Source organism: Rhinolophus sinicus, linkage group LG07, assembly GCF_036562045.2.
Source record: "Rhinolophus sinicus isolate RSC01 linkage group LG07, ASM3656204v1, whole genome shotgun sequence".
In the NCBI taxonomy this organism is placed as follows: Eukaryota; Metazoa; Chordata; class Mammalia; order Chiroptera; family Rhinolophidae; genus Rhinolophus; species Rhinolophus sinicus.
The window spans coordinates 64,765,920-64,781,771 of NC_133757.1; the positions used below are offsets into that span (position 1 = coordinate 64,765,920).

General features: G+C 51.9%; 1 protein-coding gene across 8 annotated transcripts in view; it reads left to right on the forward strand.

Annotated features, from left to right (window-relative positions):
- MARCHF8 (membrane associated ring-CH-type finger 8) overlaps positions 1-12,780 on the forward strand; it is a 134,017-nt gene extending 121,237 nt beyond the window's left edge. For 7 of the 8 annotated variants that reach the window (XM_074337293.1, XM_074337290.1, XM_074337291.1 and 4 more), the window contains exons 4-7: positions 3,803-3,885; positions 6,359-6,539; positions 8,477-8,624; positions 9,009-12,780. In XM_074337293.1, the coding sequence (XP_074193394.1) occupies positions 3,803-3,885; positions 6,359-6,539; positions 8,477-8,624; positions 9,009-9,310 (714 nt within the window). In that variant the 3' untranslated portion in view covers positions 9,311-12,780. Of the gene's footprint in view, positions 1-3,802; positions 3,886-4,108; positions 4,955-6,358; positions 6,540-8,476; positions 8,625-9,008 lie in introns of all 8 variants that reach the window. The other variant, XM_074337297.1, reaches the window with a different exon arrangement.
- Positions 12,781-15,852: the final 3,072 nt, after the last annotated feature.

Below are 15,852 nucleotides of genomic sequence, written 5' to 3' on the forward strand. Positions count from 1 at the left end.
GAGAAACACAGAGCCTTAAGTTTTCTGGACACGTTGGAACTTTCTGATTAGGGTCATTTACACTTTTTATCAGTAGCGGTGCTGTGGTCGGACCCTACGGAGGGAGAGAGTTCGCTGGAGTGCTGCGTGGCAGGGTCTCCCTTTCCCATCACCAGCACGGCCCCACAGCCTCCCTCGGCGCCCTGCCCACTGCTGTCGGAGAGCAGGAGACCTGTGGGTGCTGGGAGAGTGGACAGCTGCCGGGCCTGCCAGGACACTGCTGGCACCTCGACTCACCTGGACATTCGGCCGCGGAACTGCACTTGGAGCTGTAGGCTTCATTTTGTTGCTGTTGGTGATCAGGCGAGAGTTTTAAATGCGCATTGGTAGGTTGATAGGTTTTATTGCCCTTGACACCAGCAACAAGTTAAGCTCTTTAAAGTTGCTGAGCTGTGCTTCCGTCAGCATTCCACATGTGGACGGTCCTGAATGCAACACATGCTCTTCCAGCTGGTGACAGAAGGAGCCTCCTCTGGGAGCTGCGATGGCCCCCACAGGTCTTGCTCGTTTTCTCTTTTTCAAGAAGGAGTCAGCCAGGATAAAGCATTCGTTGGTTTGTATTTATGTAAAACAACAATAAGGGGATTTTGAAATTTCCTTGAAACCTCATGATCTAATAAGAAGAGAGACTTTTTGTCTGTTATTGCGGGGCTTATTGAAGCCTGGACATTACCTGCTGGGAGAGTCTCATGAGGTCGTTTGTGAGAGTGGAGAGGATGAAATGAGGGCAGGAACGTGGATAGAGGATGCTGAGACTATTCCTGTTTCCTGATGAACAGAGAGGAGGGGCTTGGGACAGCTGCCATGTCTCCCAGGCTCGATGCTCTGTCTCAAGTACACGCACAGCTGTGTCTGAGTTCCCCGGGAGACACCTGACGGGAAATTCGCAGAGAAGTGGTCTCAGGCCCTGTCGCATATGTGGGCAGCCTGGCTGCTTCCTTGATCCAAGCTTTGTTCTGCCCAGAGGCTCTTCTATCTTGAGCTCCGAGCAGCCCCCGATCACGGGCATGGGACTGTTCCCCAGACTTCGCTTTTGGACATGGAGTACTTGAAGATCAGAACAGGAACGAGAGGCCATTTTCTCTTTATTTCAATTTCCCATCTGACACTTGCCTCCTCCTAGGACGCTGACCCTGGGGGAGCCTCATTCTGCAGATAAGACCACACATTCCTCCCACAGGGTTTCCCGTCCCTTCGGGATATAGGAAAGTACACGTGGTTTCAGGAGATGATGTTTTTACAGAGATAACAGGGAGGGAGGTGTAATAATTGGGTAATTCCCTTTGTCTGCTGGGTGAGCAGTGCATCTTCCATCCCTCCTATGAGAAGGGGGCTTCCCTCCATACCTCAGTCTGGGCTACGAAACTTGACCCAGCAACATCGAGGAAGGAAAGCTGACCTCCTGGCAGTGAGGGGACAAGGGTGTCCCCTAGATATTCCTGTCCTCCTTTCCTCCAGGGTCTGCTGGGGAGGCATGGTGACGACACTTCTCCCCAAAACGGTGCCCAGCGGTGGCCTTCATGATGCACTTCCACCCTTGCCTAGCAGAGCTGTCAGCCTCACAAGTAAGGGAGGCAGCAGGCAGGTCAAGAAAGCTTCCTGTCTCAGAATGGGGTTAGGGCTGAGTATCGGCAGGCGGCTGAGGAGTGTGGGACCTTTGCGTTGCTGCCCCTCAGCCCGCTTCCTTCCGCAGTGACTAACAGCGCAAGCTCGTGTGCTCAACCCAGTCTAGATGGTGGGGCCTGGGCCTGCTGTCTGGCCAGGCTGGCCGGGCAGAGGAGCCCCGGGTGGGGCCTGTGATGGCTCCCTGGGGAGAGGGTGCTGAGAAAGCAGACGGATGGGAATGCAACAGCATGGTGTCCCCAAGGGTCCTGAGACGCCCTCATTTTGTTTTACGAAGACTCGTGACAAGGTAGTGGCAGGTTATTTTGGGGGTGTCATTTTCATATGTCCAAATAAATTAAACATTAGAATCCTAACAACTTTGACCAGTAATTCTTTCAGAGAAAATATACCCAGTGTTTCCGTGCACATTCTGTGGGAGAGGAAACGAAGGTCCTTGGAGACTCGGCAGGGGTGCTAGTCGAGGAAGTGCTGCGTGATCTTCAGCACGGGCAGCATGATAGCATGTGACTTCTTGGCTCAGGTTTCCGCAGGAACAGTTGGGTTTAAAATGCTTGCTCCCTGTGCTGAGGAGCGGGAATGGTGCTCCAGTAGACCTGTCCTCTCCAGGCTGGTGCATTTGCCGGGGAGGGGAAATGGGGAGGTGGGGAGAACTTCTGGAAAGGGGTATTGCCTGTCTTGGTGGCCCCACCCATGTCTGGGGGTCCCGTAGCAGGAGTGCCAGAGTGAGATTACGCCCTTAGGGGTGCCAGGTCTCAGCTGGGAAATTGTGGACCTGAGTGGGTCTCCCCAAGGAACCAAGGAGAGGGCTGAGGGCCACTGAGTGGTCCTGGGGAAGGTGGGGTGGTGATGTGGGCATGCTGTTGATAACAGACTCACTACCGTTGGCCCTCTATATCCAGGGCTTCACACCTGTGGATTAAGTCGACTCTGGATTGAAAGTATTCAGGGGGAAGAACATCCCACAAAGTTCCTAAAAGCAAACCTTGAATTTGCCAGGCGCTGAGCACTATGCTAAATCCATGCAAATGCAGTGCTGTGTGTTCACACCCTGCTGTAGCCTGTGTGCAAATACAGGTCATGTGCAAATACTGTGCCATTGTATGTAAGCGACTTGAGTATTCCTGGAGTTTGGTATCCACGGGGTCCTGGAATTAATCCTCCCCCCCGCCCCCCCATACGCAGGGACAACTGCTGTTTTCGTGTGGTTATTTAGGTTGCGTGGAGCAGACGCTCACTAAGGCTCATTGTCCTAAGGAGAAAAGGATGCATTTACATGCTTACCCGTGGTGCTGTGAGGCCTGGAAACGCAGTGAGCGGCCCCGCTCCCTAAGGCCTCGCAAGGGCCCCATAGGCTAGATGGGGCCTGCAGGGCTCTCTGGTGTGCTTTTGTATTCTTGGCCTAGCCACACTTTCTCTTGCTATTTCTCTCCTTCCCTTCTCTTCCCAGGTGATACTTCCTCACTCTCCTAGATTTTTTTCTCTAATTTTGGCTTATTCACGACTTTTCAGAGCCCCTGCTCTCTCTCTTGACCTCTTCTACAGTTTCTTTCCAATGTAAATTTTCTCAATCATTGGTTTTGGTTAGAACTCTGGGAGCCTTCTGGGCTCAGACCCCTCCTGGGCCGCAGGTTGAACTCTGGATCAGTGGCCCCGTCATCAGGTAGTCTCCCTTTTGTAGAAAGAGCGCTGGCAGGATAGTAAGGTTTGGGGGCCCAACCATGAGGCTTTGAGGGGACAGGTGCAGACAAGGTCCTGCCAGCCTTGGTGGGGATTACCGCAACATAGCCGGCATGTGCCACACATTTCTTGTGCTTTTGTTATACACCTTGCGGTACATGGTTTCTTGTGTATGAAAAAGCTAAATGTAGATGCTTAGGAAATAAATGAGCATCAAGTTTGCAGGACACCTGTGCTGCTGTTCCAGCCTCAGGAATTTCCTGGTACACATCTGCCCACTTCCAAGAGTGCTCTTTGATTTGTCTTGTCTCAGCTTGTGGGGACCTAGTGCTTGTTACTCCCCGAGCATTAGGAAGTTGCAGGCATTCTCCAATTTTCTCCTCATTGCCGTTCGGAAGGAGAGTGTGTTCTCTATCGCCTGGACTCTTTTCTGAACACTGACTGAGGTGTGTCGTTGCAGGCTGGGGGTCCTCCGCTGGCATCCGCTCCAGTGTCTGCCTTCTCTCGCACTTCTGTCACGCCTTCCAATCAGGACATCTGCAGGTAACAGTCGCTTCCTGTGCATCCCAGAAGTAAGCACTAGTGTGTGTGGGTCCTTGATTTCCCATGAGTTTGGTCAGAACGCCTTTGCTCCAAACAGCTGGCCCAATTTTATGTGCTGTTTGCTCACCAAGTACCATGAGTCTCATTTCTTCACGTGGATGTCTGTTCTCTTTTAAATTGTTTTTACTTTCTGTGCTTTTATCCCACTGTTCTCTGCATGCAGTTCCAGTGCAGTGTTTTCTGAGTGTTGTCACCACAGTTCCGTGCAGTCTGCTGTTGTCTTGAAAGCTGCTCAATGCCAGAGTGCTCTGACACAAGGGCTCACTGTGACAGTTATCTGTAAGGACACATTACAGGCATCAGACAGAAATTCCTGTGGTTCAGAATGGGCCCAGGCCTCGAAGCCTGCTAAGAATACCAAATCCAGAAGAACACTAAAGTTCTCAAAATCCCTAAACGATATGGGTGAGAAGGCCCAGGATACTTTGGAAAGCTTTGACTATGTGGAAAGAACTTGCTCTGAAGGGAAATTCGTGCTCTTTCAAGATCCGTGTCTCAGAATGAACAGGTTCCATTATAAAGAAAAAAGAACACTGAATAGCAAACCTCTGGGCCATTCCAAACAGTCTTGTGTTTCATCCCTGTCTGCCAATCATCCAGCTGCCTCAGAGGTGGGAGGTGGCAAGGGGGGTGTGCCCGTGCCTCTGTGGGAGGAGAAGGCGGACAGCGCTTCCGTGCCCCGAAGCCACCGGCTGCTCCGGTACCTGCTCTCGCTCTCGCTCGGCTCAGGCGCCAGCAGCCTGCACAGGCCCCACGAGAGGGAGGGCTGTGCCGCGTACCTGCATGCTGCCCAGTCCTCCGGAGGGCTGGCCGGGAGCACGGGCTTCTGCTCTGATGAAATGGGAGACGATGACGTCTTTGAGGACAGCACTTCCGCACAGTCCAAGAGCAAGGTCCTGCGGGCGCCCCTCTGCTCAGTGGAGAAGGACAGTGACCTGGATTGTCCTTCTCCTCTCTCTGAAAAACGCCCCCCCATCTCTCCTGTGTCCACGTCAGGGGACACCTGCAGGTTGGTCAGCCGAGAACCAGCATTCTGGCACCTCTGCTCCACACCTGTGTGTAGCCTCAGCTTTAATATGTGAGGTCTCAGGAAAATGAGTGAATAGGCAGTTGTAGACAACTGTGGTTTAAGAGTTTTCTCCAGAAGAGCAAATTGTTGATATGGTTTGAAAAACCAGTTTCTATGACATGGGTCCCAAGATAGTTTCACAGGTGATAAAAGAGGAAGAAGTGACACATAGTAAAGGTCAAGCTGACTCTTAGCAACTAAAACTAAGTTGTTTTTGCACAAAGAAATTGGGAGAGAAAGTTTTCTGGCTTGTTGGTCTAGTCTGTCAGCACTGGCCGCCCCTCTCTGCCTCGTGTGGACCCCTCGTTCCCCCTCCACGCGAGGTGTGTGTGGAAAGGCTGTTCTCCCTCCTCCTTTTTAACCTGGAGGCAGCCTCTCTACCCAGCTCTTAGCTCCACTGCTACCCGTTTCTCCTCCCGTGGGCAGTGTCCTTGTCTGGCCCCCAAACTCTTTCAGAATTCACGTTTTGTCACCACTCTCAGGCCTTGCCCATTCCAGCCTTGCCCCAGTCGCTCCCCCTCAGGGCCAGTGATCATCATTTCTGACAATTGGACACAAAACCCCTGTCACAGAAACAAACAGCTGACAGGCTGGCCAGGGGCAAAGCTCTGCTCCTTTCAGGCCGGGTGTCCCTACCTGCTCTCCAGCTGCTGGAAAAGACCCTTTGTTTCTCAAAAATGTATTACGTTTCCTGAGGTTAGTAGCTATATCCTGTTGCATGTACGCTGCACCTTTAGATAATAATGAATGATTTGAAGTTCTCCCTTATTGCTGTGAGGGGTCCTGCACAAAGAAATGAAATTGCAGTACCTTATAGTGGTTTTATTTTAGGTCTGGGGGAGGCACTGGGATTTCTCTGTTTACTCTCAGAGAGAGGCCAGAGATAAGTGAGGTCAGTGATTACAGCTAAAAAGCAAATTCCATCATCTTTTTAAGTCATTGGTAATTTTGGAAGGTAGAGTGCTGGTTTTGTTTTACACAGAAAATTTTTTTCTAATTATTTTAACATCTTAAGTTCTGGAAGATGCTTGAAAGACAAAGTTGCCTGAAATTCGTCTTTCCGTGAAGTTCTTAAATCTTACCAAAAGTGACTGCTTTGTCATTTCTTGTATCATTTTTTCCTCTCTGATGCCCAATGCCATCCAGACTTTCCATGTCGGTGCGGTAAGCTAGAAAGTTTTAGTTTGTCGTAATTACCCTCATTTGTGTTTGTATGTTTTCGTGCTTGTAGTCATTCTGTGATGTTTGTTTCTGAAAGTTTTCTTTGGGGGATTGACCTTCCACTGAAGCGTCATCTTCCCTGTCATGTGGCCCCCTCGCACTAACTGCTGTCCTCCTGCCCAGGATCTGCCACTGTGAAGGGGATGAGGACAGCCCTCTGATCACCCCCTGCCGCTGCACAGGGAGCCTCCACTTCGTGCACCAGGCCTGCCTGCAGCAGTGGATCAAGAGCTCTGACACGCGCTGCTGCGAGCTATGCAAGTACGAGTTCGTCATGGAGACCAAGCTGAAGCCTCTGAGAAAAGTACGTGTCCAGGCCCCGGGAGGGCTGCAGCCTCGCTGGGATGAGTGCGGGAAGGCTTAGCACCATGGCCTGCGGGAATGACGCCTTAACTTCCTGTGTGCATTTCTCCAAAAAGGGGGGCGGGGGGTGGAGGCTGCTGCGGACATTCATGCTGTAGAGATGGCTGCTTCTGGTGTGATCGCCAAGTCCCTCCTCGCAGGCAGAAGGAGGCGAGCTCTTGCCCTTGCCCTTCACCCCTAGTGCTTGTTTGTTTTTTCCCTTCCGACAAAGCCTGCTTGCTTGTCTGTGTCAGTCCTTTGGTCCTTGACCACAGATGGTTTTGTGACATTTTAGTTAGCATTTAACTTGATATGTGTTAACTCTTTGTGTCTTGCCTCTCATTAGGACCATGGGTTAGAGATTAGCATGCCTCCCCAGCACAAAGCGCAGCATAACAGTAACTTGATTTGTATATTCCTGTGGGAAGTATTTCCTAGACGGGAGGTAGGAGAAAGGAGCTGCGTTACTGAATCACAGCTCTGCTTGGCCCTGCTGATGGCTCCCTCTGAGAGGACCCTGGTCCTGCACTCATGTCCTTTGTAGACGTTGTTTGTTCAGTGTGTCTCTGTCTGCCCAGAACATAAGGTTTTGTCTGGAACAGTAAAACCTTGTTCTTATCGCAAACCTTTAACATGTAAATTGCAAGGGGAATCAAGTTGTCAGACAGCAGCGCAGAACAGTGCCAGGTAAATGCTAGCCCCGGGCAGTGGAGCGAAGCAGATGTCAGAGAGGGAAGTAACCCTTGGCGAGAGCACTGGGGAGTAGAATGGCGGTAGCATCATAGGCTGTTTGGGTGTTGAAGCAAGTCTGGAAGGATCAGTAGGATTTGGAGGTGACGTGAAAGGAGTTGACAGAAGCTAGGTTGTCTCTGGATAAAAGCACGCACCAAGTAGGTGAGGGTGAGCATTTCAGGGCATGTGAGAGGCTTGAACCGAGTGACTTAGGACAGAGCAGGACGTCGGGGAGCCGGGCAGCGAGCCAAGGAAAGATGCACCTGCCACGTAGACAGCAGTCTGGGCGTTAGAGAATGCAGCGCAAATGGCTTAAAAACGGTTTCGCACCATAAAAGGCTTTCAATTCATTGGGTATCTAGTCTGTGCTGGCCTCCCAGGTGAGTCTTATGGCACTTTGACCAGTACAGACAATCCATGAGGCTCTGCTTTCATCTTATCCTGTTTAGACCCATGGAAACGGCTGTGACTAGAGCTGGTGGAGGATATGCAGTGTTTACACTTTGTTCTTTTTCTCTATCTTCATGTGTTTACTTCCAATTCAGAAAGCAATAAATGAACAAAGGAAATCTGGCTCTTGGGAGGAATTAGTGAGCTCCTGAAGGAGGTGGGGCTGGTAGAGGCTGCTTGTACCAGGAACTCTTAGCATCGGCTTCACGCTGTTGCTGTCAGAGGAGGAGAGGACCAGAGAGGGAGACCTCTGCCATCACCGTCACGATGTGGTGTGCCCATCTGCTAGTGTGTTGTGGCGTCATCACCTTTCTCTTCCCCTTGCCCATGCCACTCAGCAAGTCAGGGAGACGTACAATGTGCCACCATGTCTGCGGCCAACATGCCGTTTTCAGCAGGACAAACCACACAGTCCCTTCTCAAGCCATTTGATGTCTGCTTGCAAGAATAAGCAGATGGGGTGCTGGTCGTGGGTCATAGCTCATTTCGAGCTCAGCTTCTTTTCATTGCACAGAAAGTTGGCTCTCGACAGAATACCTGTAGCTGGTACCTGGCTGAAACCAAGTGGTTTAAAGAGAATGACTTGGGTATTGGGGGAAATCCATCTAGTTTGGGAACAGGGGAGGGGAAGCCATTCTTACCCACCAAGGTGCTCACCCCCTTGGTGTCCTGTATTCCCCGAGCCTGAGCCTCACGCTCCGCGTCCTGCCTTTGCAGTGGGAGAAGCTGCAGATGACGCCCAGTGAGCGCAGGAAGCTCATGTGCTCTGTGACGTTCCATGTCATCGCCATCACCTGCGTGGTCTGGTCCTTGTACGTGCTCATCGACCGCACAACCGAGGAGATCAAGCAAGGCCAGGCAACAGGTACGTGCTGGGAACCAGAGGGGTCGCCGCATGGAGGTCCTGGCAACCCCCGTGGGTCTCTGGGTTGGGTGGTCCCGCAGGTTCCCTCTCAGGTCAGACCTCAGACGTCTGGGGGTCGAGGGGCCATCAGCTGTCAGGCACCAGGCTCCTATTTGGATGAGGTGTTTTTTTTTAATTAATAAAACCCTGTCAGAAGAGATCAAATCATGGGGAGAGAATCTCCATGAACTGCCTCCTGTAAGAGGCAGTGGAGACCCCTCCTTCAACCAAGCAGGCTTTGATGAGGAAAGCATCGTGGGTTATGGGAAGCTCCCAAGTTGTGTTTTATTTACTTCTGATCTTAAATAAGGTCAGCTGATAGGCTAACCCGGTTTCCCCTTGCAGGAATCCTAGAGTGGCCCTTTTGGACTAAATTGGTGGTGGTGGCCATCGGCTTTACCGGAGGACTTCTTTTTATGTACGTTCAGTGCAGAGTGTATGTGCAGTTGTGGAAGAGACTCAAGGCTTATAACAGAGTAATCTATGTTCAGAACTGTCCAGAAACAAGCAAAAAGAATATTTTTGAAAAACCTGCACTCACAGAGCCCAACTTTGAAAATAAAGATGGACGTGGACTCTGTCATTCCGACACAAACTCTTGTTGCACAGAACCTGAAGACACTGGAGCAGAAATCGTTCACGTCTGATTGTGTGGAGGGTATAGTGTTCCTGGACATCCACGGACAGCTGAAGGAACTTGTTTACTGCCAACTGTGTCCCTTTTCTTGCGTGCTTCAATAGCACAGACTGGGCAGGTGACTCATTTTAATTGCTTCTCTTTTTCTAAACCCTCCTCAGTGAGTCTCCTGGAAAGCTCTCCCATCGGCTGTGCACAGCTGGGTCCACTTCTGCCAGCATGTCTATGGGAAGGGAAGGTGGAAGAGCCCCAGGACACCAGGATAGGGGGAGCTGGCCCATGGTCTGGAGCAGAATGAGAGAATCAAATGCCAAACTGAAACCTGAGGGCAGGTTAGGAGCAGGGTGGCACCCGGGCCCTGAGGCTCAGCCTCTGCCAGTTGGCAGCAGTCCCCACTGTGGAGCGAAGTGTTTGGGAAAGTCTGGTCACGATGGGGGAGTTCCCTCCTCACTAAGGAGAACCGGGAGATGAGATCCGGCTGCCGACACTGCCGAGCAGCCGCCTCGGTGCTCTGTGCCTGGTGGCCAGTGGTTCACTAAGCAAACAGCACTTTACAAAAAGAATCTTTACTTTATAATATGTGTCCAGTGAGACTGACATTCAAAAGAATGTCTCGTTTCAAACCTTCTCTTCATGAACGTGATTCTCTCTTTTGTGTTATGACTGCCCTAAAACCCCTTTTGCCTTATGTATTCTAAGAAACATGACGTCCATTCTGTGTGCATTAAAGGGACTTGTGACTATAAAACAAAACAAACAGATATGAGGCTTTTCCATAACACTTCATGGGAATTAATGGATTCTGGATGGCAATTTGAGCGTATTTCCTATGGTTTCAAGCCTGTTTTATGACAAGTCTTTATAGGCCTGCCCTGAATGTCTCTCATTTGTCAACAATGAAAAGGAAGGGTTTAGAGGTCTAAACAAAAGGAAAGGAAGTGAGTAATTAGAACAAAAGTGAATATTTAAAAACCATTTGAAAACAGACAAGCCTCTGTAGTTTGTGCCGGCGTCACCCTGACAGAGGAAGCACGCACCGCCCTGGTGTAGGGTGCTGCTCCTGGCTGCCTGCCACCTCCGCCAGCTTCTGCTCCTGGGAGGGTCCGTGGATCACGTCAGAGAGGCAGACTCTGGGATGAGGGCCAGGAGTTAGCAGCAAGCTGCCATGGTCCACTGGTCAGTGCCCCAGCCACCCCACCCATTCGTCGCCTTAACTGGACTGAGCAGAGAGGACACTTAGGGGCCCCTGGCCCTGCGATCGGTCCGTTCTGTCATCAGGGATTATCTCCTGTTCCATTCTGCATGAAACAAACAAAACCAAAATCACTACCATCAAATGGCCTTTGTCCCTTAAAAAGTCTGCTTAAAATTGTTTTTTAAAACCTGTTTTATCGCACCAGGCAAAAGAGTCACCTCCAGGAAAGCAGGCCAGGAGGGTCTGCGGTGTGACGTGCATGTGTCCAGGGGCATGTGCAGAGCCTCCTCTGGGGGTGAGGTGCCCAGGGTCCTCTGTGTCTTAGCTGCCTCCTGTCCCATTACCAGGATGAAGCAAACACAAGGTGATTCCTTTGCTTTCCAGACTGGAAGCCCTGCGGCTTGAGTCAGAAGGATGAGGGTGTCTGAGCAGCTCTCAGGGAGGCGTGTGGTAGCAGACTGCTCTGCTCTCTTCTCTCACTCAGAGTCTGACTCTGGGCTCACGGGGTCTGGTCTGAGGAGCTGCTTTGCCGTGGTCTTTCTCTGGCCAAGCAGGCACTGTCTAGATGCAGCCACCCCTTCACCCCTTTCTCTGGTCAGACGACCCTCCTGTCTCCCAGGCCACCTCCCGCCCATGCCTGTGATCACTGTGCCCCAAAGTGCAATTATCCACCTCACCCCTCTCAGCCGTGTCAGCCCTGCCTCTGCCCCTTGGGGACTGCTTCAGCAAGGCGCGTGTCTCTACCACCCTCTGATAGCCAGGAGTGCTCAGGTAGACAGCGGTAGATTTTTAAGTGGGAATCCTTCCGTCTCCCCTGATGGAACCCCTTATGCTGAACTTGAAAAGTACCGAGGCTTCCTGTAGAGGTAAGTGTGCTTCGGTAGTGGCAGCCCCTGGGCAGGGCCCCCCTCCCAGCCCCCTGTAGCTGGCACCCCCTATGGCAAAGGTGCCTTTGTAACCATAGCTGTGTGTTGCTCCCATGCCCAGCCACATTCTCCCGTGAAGCCCTGTCACTTGTTTTCAGGAAGCATAACGCCATCTCATCACCCCACACCATGCTCCTACAGCCCCTCTGCCAGTAGACGTCTGTCCCATGTCTTCCTTTCCTCTCTCGGAACAGTGCACAGATGCCCCCTTGCCGTTCTCTTTTCTGACAGGTTCCAGTTGAGCACCTCTGACCCAGTTCTTAGTCCCAGCTCTCACCTCTTCCCGCTGGGTCCCACAGTGAGGCACATAGCCCTGGCCAGGCTGTGCTATACTGCCATCTAATGGGGATGGCAGATCTGCTGTGTTCCGTCAGTCTGTCAGCTTGCCCTCTACGTGATTTTAGGGCTTAATTATTCCCCAGTTTCCCCTCATTTTGCACCTGGCTTTAGTGGGAAGATGGCATTTGGCTGAACCATATAGAAACAAGAGATGAGCATGCAGGTCTCAGGGCCAGGAGGGCTGGTACTTGTGGGCCAGGCTAAGGGGAGACAGGAGCGGCCTTGGGTGTCACCAGGCACCCTGTCTGATTTGGCCTTTACTCTCCCAAAAGCTTCAGTATGACTCAAGGGTTTCTGACTTTGGCTTCCAGCAGTAATTTGGTTTTGTGCCCGAGTTTATTTTAAGAATTTCCTGAAAACTCCTTGAAAGGTCTTGTCCTACTCTAGGCCTCTAACGAGACCTCGGTTTTTTTTCCTGCTTCAATTCCCTTTTCAATCTTAGAGGTCTAGTTTCCAAACCTGCAGGCATGCACTACCTGGCTGCAGATGTACAGACCCCAGGTAGTCGGGCCAGTGCAGGAGCTTCAGGTAACCCTGAGCAGGTTGGAGCTGCAGCTGCTGCCTGGTGGTTGGCTGCAGGGCTGGAGGAGATGGAACAGACGGGTGAAGATCCGTGATGCTGTCGATTTGGCAAATACCCGTTTGGATCTGATTTAAATCTGCAACTTCCCTCTCTAGCCCAAGGAACAACCTGTACATAGGGAAATGAAGGCCTTTATCTTTGTGTAGGAAGTAAGTTGTGCAGCTCCTCACCTATTTAGATGCAATGTTTCTTGAAAGTTGATTGTTAATAAAAACCAAATTTACACTGGCATGTGTGGTGTAGTTTCTAACAGGCACTTCACATTTGAAGTTTTTCTTAGGAAGTTTCTAGTTATCTAAATGTCTAGTTTTGTATCCTTTTGTGTATGTTCACTGTTTCTCAGTATTACCACTTGAATAATTCTCTGTACAGGGGGCTTGTTTGTGCTATACACAGGGGTGTCTAATTGTAGCAATAAAGCATTTCTTGAAAAAGGAGTTTTTCCATGAAAGTGTTTTCCTGCAGGGAGGCTGGGGACTGTGACATTCACTCAGGGTCCTGATCCCCTTTCCAGGTTCCTCTGCTCATACATCAGGGAAAGGAGCCACGCACCTTGTGCTGGTGTCCATTTTCCTCAGAGGGGGGCAGCTCCCGGACACTGGTCATGGGAGGGGGTGGGTCCCCCTGAGTGGGGGGCAGCTCCTGGACACTGGTCATGGGAGGGGGTGGGTCCCCCTGAGGGGGGCAGCTCCCGGACACTGGTCATGGGAGGGGGTGGGTCCCCCTGAGGGGGGCAGCTCCCGGACACTGGTCATGGGAGGGGGTGGGTCCCCCTGAGGGGGCAGCTCCCGGACACTGGTCATGGGAGGGGGTGGGTCCCCCTGAGGGGGCAGCTCCCGGACACTGGTCATGGGAGGGGGTGGGTCCCCCTGAGGGGGGCAGCTCTCAGACACTGGAGGGTGTGTCAGCATGGCAGTGAAAACTGAAGTGTGCTTGATTGAAACATCCAGGCTGTACCTGCACTCAGCGCCCTAAAGAAGCCAAGCTCAAGTTCAGGGTGTGTATGGCAACATGACCGTTGGAGCAGTCCATTGCTCAACTATCCTTATCTGTTGAGACATTTACTGAACCACAGCCCAGCTGAGTGAGAGAAGCGGGGGGCCAGCAGGATTGCTGGGGATAGGCTAGCCTGCTGCATCTCCTGGCCTTGGAAGGGCTTCCCTGACTAATGGCAATGCCACCAATCCCCCACTTTGGAGACTGCAAGCCTTTGCTCACAGAGCTTTTACCTGAGTGTGTGAAGTGAGGTAGGCCACGGTGGTCGGGGACATACTGTCCCCTAGGGGAGCCAGAACTTGTCCGCACGTTCAGGGCAGCACGGTAGGCTTCCAGGAGACTTGGGAGCTAAGCAGGGTCTTTCTTGCCTGAGTTCTGCGGAGAAGAGGTCCCCAGAACTGAGTGGAGCTGTTGAGTCTTCCAGAGGAGCTTATGCAGCAACAGCGCCGCTGAATGTGCACTGGTGTGTGCGTGCTGGGGGAGGGCAGCCAGGGCATGTGAGCGTGTGCTCAGCTGTGGTTGAGGTGGAGCTAGATGTGAGCTGGGGGCTGCCAGAGAGGAGAGGATGGGTTTCAGGAGCTTGGTTGCAGGCTGGCTTACGACAGTGCTGCCCCAGGCCTTTCTGCTCTTTGACACCAGCCACAGTGAGAGGTGTAGGCTGCTGCATGACCGCCTCTAGGGGGGCACTTTCAATCCTCCCTGTTATGGGGTGGCACTGAGGTTTGCAGGCCAAGCTCCTGTTTTTGGAAATAAAGTTAGGGGCACAGGCCCACTCATTTACATATGATTTCAGCTGATTTCCTGCTACAGTGGCAAAGTTGAATAGTTGGGACAGATCTTATGGCCTGCAGAGCCTAAGATACTTCTTTACATGGTCCTTTATAGAAAACGTTTTCCAACCCTTGGTCCGTGTGAATGGTGTCACAGCCCATGTCAGAGGTGTGGACGGCCCCCTCCAGGGCCTGTCCTGTCCCCCAGCCTCAGAAGTGCTCCAGGGACCAGGAGTCCTGCTACGCCTCTACATGGCTGGTTTTGGAAAGAGCTGAGAGGTGTAGTTCCAGAGGATAAGAAGGCAGGGGAAGAACACGCCTTCCTGAGGTGGCAGGGCCCAGCCCCTCGGCTCCGAGAAGCCTGCATCTTCCCTGCTTCGCCCAGGCTGCCTCTTGGAGCTGAAATGACAGGAGCAGAGTCAAGGCTGCACTGGGATGACCTCAGTATCCCCCGCACACAGGGCAGGGGGGCGGAAGTTTGGCGGTGTCGGGGGGCCAAGCCTGGGCTGCACTGTGGGTCCTGTGACACCTGCCCTCTGGGTAAGAGAGTGCCAGTCAGTCTGTAGAGGTGAGCTGGCCTGGCTGTGGTTCTGCTGCTGTAGCATAGTCTGCAGCAGGGGCCGGGGGAGACTGTGAGAGGCCTCATGGGCTGGTGTGTGAAAGGGGACTAGTCCATTTCACTACTTACCCTACTTTTCTGATGTTGAACGGCCCTGTTATGAAATGATGACGATAGAGGGAATCGCTTGGTGCGGGTGCTTTTTATTGATTGGTTGGTTAATGCTGGGTTTATACCAACAAAAACTTGGTAACTCAAATGTCCCTTCAGACTTCTTTTCAAAACTTTTCTGGTGCATGAAATCAGGTCTGGGAACCCTGGTTCAGGGACTCTTTCCTCAGCCAGCAGATGGGTGGGCCCACGACGACTGTGAGTGCCTGTGTCATGCTCCTGGGGGAATGCCCATAGCTTTTACCCAATTTTCAAAGTGTTCCATGCATCTCCTCCACATCTCCCCCTGACACTAAAAACAGCGACTTTAGTCTAACCCAAGGGCATTGCCCGGGGTCACACTGAGGCAGCCAGAGCTCCGCTGACTCAAGGCTCTTCTCCCTCCCCACCTCTGAGGGGTGTCTAGGAGGAAGTTCAGCCAATTTCCAATTCTCCCACCCTCTCCGACAGCCCTGCAGAGGCCCAGGCCCAAGAGACAGGGCTAGGATCTCTGACCTCATCCCACCATTTAAGATGGAGGAGCGACAGAAGTCCTGGGGGCAGTGCTGCTGTCGAGAGAAACAAGCTTTCTTCTGCCCTCTGATTCTTCTGGCTGGTCTAACAGTCAGGTAGGCATGAGACAGAGTAGAAAGAGAGAAGGACCAAATTCAATACATACACATGTATGGGAACCCCACATGCAGGAGAGGTTCTGATACAAAAAGGGGACATGGGTGTGTATAAGACATTCTGAGCTGGGGATGAGGGAAGGTGCCTGGGGTCTTCAAAGCGTCACTGCAGGATGATGCAAGATGCTTAGTAGATAGAAGTTTGTCCTGCCTTATAGATCGGTCAAAAGAGGTTATGATAATTGTTTATGATGGCTTATTAGGGGCATCAAGTTCTTCTAGGTAGTTAAGAGAGGGGCAGACGTTTCTCTTGGGCCTGAAACTAAAATTGCCTTTAGCCTACAATAATCCACATACCAGAGGCACATCAGGGGTGGCTCCAGTGTGCCGTTTAATGAGTTTTGA